Source organism: Agelaius phoeniceus, chromosome 2 (assembly GCF_051311805.1).
Source record: "Agelaius phoeniceus isolate bAgePho1 chromosome 2, bAgePho1.hap1, whole genome shotgun sequence".
Classification (NCBI taxonomy): Eukaryota; Metazoa; Chordata; class Aves; order Passeriformes; family Icteridae; genus Agelaius; species Agelaius phoeniceus.
In genome coordinates, this window is record NC_135266.1 from 73,916,675 (window position 1) to 73,922,376 (window position 5,702).

A 5,702-nucleotide genomic window follows, 5' to 3' on the forward strand; every position below is an offset into this window, starting at 1 on the left:
GCACATATGTCACTTCTTGAATTGCTTTTTGGGACTGCTCCTAAAGTGAAGCTAGCCTGAAAGGTGTAACCTATGTGTGGCTTTCCAAAGGAATTCTTTCTGTAATAAATGCTTTGCAGGGTGTGCTAAGTTTTATGGTCATCAAAACAGGACCTCAAGATGTTGGAAAATCATTTTAACAAGTCTTTACTTGAGAGTATGGGGAGTTCTTCACCCCTTTGTACTGCTGTGATGAGGACCTTTCCAGGCAGTCTTCTCTGTAGACATTTCCGTAGGGCTCTCAGGCTCTGCAAACACGTTTCTGTGCCTGAGTAAGGGATTATGATAAGCCTGTCAAACATTGCACTGCTCACATCTTACTTTAAGTCTGAGACACTTATGGAGAAGAGGTGATTTTAATTCTGGGAGGACGAAATGTGTCTACAGGTGAGAGCTGTTTCGAAGCCTGAATGGCTGGGGCATGGAGCTGTTGAATTTTAAACATTTTGGATAGTTGATTTGCATGTGTACTCTGAGAAGACACTGTGCAAGGTGGATACCACTTACTGCAAATACAAGCCAATCGGTTGCAGAAGTTGTAAAATTACGGAAGTCCTAAACTTTTGCATCAATTTCTAATGTTTGCAGTATTAAACTGTATTTTAAGAATGATACTTGTATGCAGTTCTGTTGTGAGATGTTTTTTTACTCCAGCTCAGTTCAGGTATATTATTTTGATAGATAACTTTGCCCCCAGTTAATAATGTCTGTACAACAACACGCTGCAGAAAGAGGAGGAGACTGCAGTGAGAGCTGTTAGTTCTCAAGTGTCACTAATGACTCAGTGTTGTGTGCAGGGATCCTGATCATTTTAGTGGCACTAATATTAGAAGGATGAAATGCCACTTTCGCCATGTGCCTTGGCAGGCCTAGAATCTCTAGAATGTCTAGTGTCACATGAAATACATATGTTTTAGAAAACCTCCAAAGGGAAATGACTTGGGGCTCTTTGGATAAGAACTGCAGTTAATCTACTCCAAGCAGAAATATAAAAATCTAGGAACTTGTTAATGTTCTTGGAACAGCTGTTGTTTAACTGCTGAGGTAGTAAAAATTTAAATAAAATCTGTGGAGAAACAACTAAGTGGTAAGAATGGGTAGAGAATAAATTGATTTTTTTCTGGTAATGGGAAGTTTTATTATGGTTTATTACTCCATATATTATGGGTTTCTGAAAAGAGAAGCTACTGCATTTTCCCTTTTGCTTGAAATGTCAGTTATTTACTGTCTCTCTATTTTTTTTAGGTTACTATTAAAATCTTAAAAATGCAGATGAAGACTGGCTTGTGCAGAATCCTTCTGGTATCTTATGCAGACAAAAGAGAATCCTAAACCAGGTTTTAGTACAAGGTACGTATTAAGGTATATGGCTTTATCCAGCAGTTACTGAAGTCCCCCACTTTTTGTTCAGATTTGTGATTTGATGTAGTTGTTCTTCTACACTTCAAGTAATACTTGATTTCAGATAATGTAATTCCTGGCCTAATTCCTGCCATGTGTTATGTTTTTAAAGGACTTCAAGCATATGCACACAGCCTCTAGCAGTCAGCTCAAGCTCTGGACAGCCATCCAAACCCCACAGTGCCACATTAATATGATGCCATGTCTGAGCTGCTGGATGTTACCGATACATTGCACTCAGACTCCTGATTGTTTGTACAACCAACACAGTAGTTACTGATTCTGAACAGTCTTTGGCATTAATCAGAGGGCTCTGGTCTGGAATGTGGTGTCCATGCACTCTGGGAAGCCTGGGGCATAGTTTGATTTGTGTGCACACAGGTGTGTTGTGCCACCTGCCCTGACTGTGGACAGCATTTCAATGGTGCTGACAAATAGCAAGGTTTTAAAGGGAGTTGTATGCAGCTAAGTTCAATAGTTCTGGTAACTCTAAAATACCAGTTATTTTTATAAAGCAAAAGTAAATTTAAACACTAGTGGGATTTGACAAAGATTCTGCAAGTTCTAGTGGTAAAGCAAGAGAAACTTGTGTTAATTCTTCTGTGTTTGTTTGGCTTGGCAAAAGGACTAAGAGCTGTCTCTTTAGTTGTGTTAACAGTAAATAAGAGAACTGGGAATATAAAGGACCAGAACAATTTATCTGTTTTATAATCACATGTAATAGGTGTCCTTGTCCATGGCAGGGGTTCAGACCAGCTGATCATCTCTCTCCATGTGCTGGCAACTTTCTTTGTAAAGCAGGATGCCATTTGGATGCCTTTGTGGCCAGGTTGCACTCTTTGCTCAGGGTAGTTTTTGGACCTGGTGTTCACCAGGGCCACCATGTCCTTACCTGCAAAGGGGCACTCCAGCCAGCTGGCCTCTAGCCTGTCCTGGTGTCTGGGATTATTTCTCCCCAGGAGCAGGATTTGGCATTTCCTTCTGTTGAATTTCATGAGATCCTGTAAGCCCATTTCTCCAGCCTCTCGAGGGATCACTGGATGGTGGCATGACTCTATGGCCTTAGCAGCCGCTCCTCTCAGCTTTGTGTCACCTGCAGACTTCTGAGGACATGTTGTCCCATCAACCAGGGCAGAAATGAACATCCTGAAAAGGACTGGCCTCAGTGCAGGGATACTCTGCTATTCACTCATGTCCAAGAGGACTTCATGTCACCAACAGCCTTCTAAGCCCATCTCTTCAGCCAGTTTTTAGTCCACCTCATGGTCCACTGAGCCTATCAGTAGTCTGTCAGTATCATGACAGGATCAAAGTGATAATTGGAGATACTATGGCAGTGTCAAAAGATTTCCTAAGCCAAGGCAGATAATATCCACTGCTCTCCCCATGTCCACTGAACTGGTCACGTCACCAGAGAGGCTCTCCAGTTGGGATCCTTAAGAATTTGCAAATGACCTTGTTGTAAATCCATGCTGACTGCTGCCACTTACCTTCTTGGTCTGGAAACGTTTTTTTGGAGTAGTTGTTCCATCACCTTCCGAGGGCCTGGAGTTCCCTGGGTTCTCTTTCCTGCCATTCTTGAAGACTGGAGTGACTTTTGCTTTCCCCTGATGTGCTTGCACACCTCTCCCAGTTGCCACACTCTGTCAGCAATGCAGGGTGGCCTTGCAAGGCCAGCAGCCAGCTCCTTCAGCACTCATGGGAGCATCCTAGCAAGCTCAGCATGTGTGACTTGTCCAGTTTGTGTTCTCTAAACTGGACCCTGTGATGTTCTTGGTTCTGGGAAGGGCACTGATGAGGTGGGAAAGTTGTTGCACACCTTTTTGTGGTTCTGCTTTTGCCCTTTACTAAGGAGTCCTGTTATTTTCTAGTTCACAGTATAAGAATTATCACACAACAATTGGCAATATAAACCAGACTACTGAAATAAGCAACCTACAAGCATTTACTCACAAAATCTAAAAAAGACAAGCAGCTAAAGCTCTTTGTCAGAAAAGTAAAGTAAAACAGAAAAAGGCTGCCTAATTTTTTCAGTTGATTCAAATGTTTTTGGGTTTTTTTTAATCCAGAGGACATTTTGTCTTGACCATGTAGCCATTGGAATTCAGTCTTGTTTGTCATTACATATGAGAGTGCTGCTGTGCACAAGAGCCATTTGGGAACCTCAGTGTTTGGCAGGTTTCCCAGGCATCTCAGAATTTTTCTGTCAGCTTACAGTTTCCTTCCTGTGAAGGAAAAAAAGGATGGTCAAGGTTCCTTGGAGATACAAGTGTTCCTTTTACTGGCTAAATAACAACTCCTTGTCTCAATGAAGTGATAAGAACCTTTCTTCCTCTTCCCCCATTCCTCACATGTATGGTGGCTTCAGATTGCAGTGTGAACCTGGCTGACCAAGTATAATGGCCCAATGAATTTGTGCTAAGTATTGTGCCAGGCTGCCTGCTCCTGGGCTTCCTGAACAGAGGGAGCTGCAGCTGCCTTCGCGGGGGCAGGGCTGTCTGAAAAATTGCTGGCATTGCTCAGCTCTTTATCCAACTGTATTTGCTGTAGGGGGATAGAATATAAGAAAATAAAGATAGTGTAGAAAGTAATCTTACCCCTAAGGAGTTGCAGCTGGGCCAATTATCAAAGATTAGGAACAGGCCTGATTTTAACAGGCCACAGCTGTAACCAATGAGAAGATTGAGAAGATGCTATAAAAGAATGGGGTGGCTGGTTGAGAAGGGAACTGGAGTCAGTTGGCTGCTTTGTGAAGAAGAAAGTGTCAGTGCTCTGAGGAGCTGCCCATGAGAAACACCAAGGAGGTATGAAATTTTTGTGATAAGGAGACAATAGTATGGAACCCCTGTAATAAGATGACAACATTTGCTGGTGTGTTGCTCTGTTATTTGCCATTTGAGTCTTAAGTGCTCTACTTTGATGACAAAAGCACACTGTCAAGGAAGTTATCACTGAAGTGTCTCTTGTAACTCCTCAGCCTGAATCGTACTTACTTCCTGGAAATGTTCATCTCCATTGAATGCATTAGGTTTCAATGGAAGCTGCTGGTGGCTGCCCACCCTCAGAACTGAGGCTGTTACATTGTGATGATGTGCAAAATGCTGCTCTGCACCTTGGAGTTACAAGGACCATCAGGGTGAGAATATAATCGTGTTGTCACTTGTTAAAACTCCTATAATGGTACATTTTGTACTCAGTTTTTAGTTTGTTAATACTATTTTTGTGCTTAATGCATGAATGTTTTTTTTTCCTTGTATCTCTCAGTGCTCTTGGGTAAACAAATAATGCTGTTATCTAATAAAATAGTAACTAAATCTGTCACACCTGGCTGAAGGTAGGAGAAGGACAAACTGATCATACTCAGTTAAGCTGTTTTCTCTCTGCTTGCAGAAAGGCCAGACCTATGAGACCTGAAGGAAAAGGGCTGTTTGAAATGACAAAAAAAGAACACACACAGCCTGGAGGTGGTGTCCCCCACCAATACCTCAGCTTGGAAAAGACATGAGAAGAATGTGAATACATCTGCTCGTGAGCTCCAAGTCCTCTTCCTACATGAGGAGACAAGTTACAGCTTTTGTGATGTTACTGTCTTCAGCCTCTGGCACAGAAGGTGGTGCCAGTCCAGCATTTCATAGCAGAGCTGATGTTGGCCTGCTTTGATGTGTAACTGAGGTACTGATGCCCTTTTCATCTAGACTGCACTCCAGGCAGATTTTCTTTTTAGAAACAGCAGTGTTAAGGGAAATGGGTGTAACTAAAAGGATTAAAGTTTCTATGTTCTACAAGAATAATAAGAGTAAATGATATATTAAATGACTGCTCCTTGGTTTAACTGATTGCTGTTGGCCTTTAAAAAAGCCTTTTAAAATGTAAGAAAATATTTTTGAGCCCTACAATACATATCAAAAAATAGGAAAGTGGTAGGGTTTAAAGAAAAAGCAGTAATGTGGATTGTGTTTATGTTGCAGTAGTTTAGAAGAATATGAAAGTATTAATTATCTGGAGAAAAATGGTATGAGGCAGTGACAGCTGAAAAGAACTGGAAGGAAATGCTAATCATAGGGGAGATTACAGCTGCAGTAAGTTGTCTGTGCTGTTGAGTAAGGAGTTATGCTGCAAATGCCAGCTGTCTTAATGTAGCTGAATAAAAAGATGAAAAAACATGAAGAATGAAAAATTAATTTTACGTCATGTGATTTGAACACTGGCCTGTAACATACCAGGAAGGGTTTTTTCAAATTTCTATAGCTATTGTAAAACTG

The 5,702-nt window shown here is 41.5% G+C and overlaps 1 protein-coding gene across 7 annotated transcripts in view; it reads left to right on the top strand.

Annotated features, from left to right (window-relative positions):
- Nucleotides 1-5,702, top strand: part of PSPC1 (paraspeckle component 1) — a 58,801-nt gene that overhangs the window by 52,492 nt on the left and 607 nt on the right. For 4 of the 7 annotated variants that reach the window (XM_077173913.1, XM_077173911.1, XM_054628208.2 and 1 more), the window contains 3 exons: nt 1,285-1,389; nt 4,418-4,576; nt 4,831-5,112. In XM_077173913.1, the coding sequence (XP_077030028.1) occupies nt 1,285-1,371 (87 nt within the window). In that variant the 3' untranslated portion in view covers nt 1,372-1,389; nt 4,418-4,576; nt 4,831-5,112. The remainder of the gene's footprint in view (nt 1-1,284; nt 1,390-4,417; nt 4,577-4,830; nt 5,113-5,702) is intronic. The other 3 variants (XM_077173912.1, XM_077173910.1, XM_077173907.1) reach the window with 1 other exon arrangement.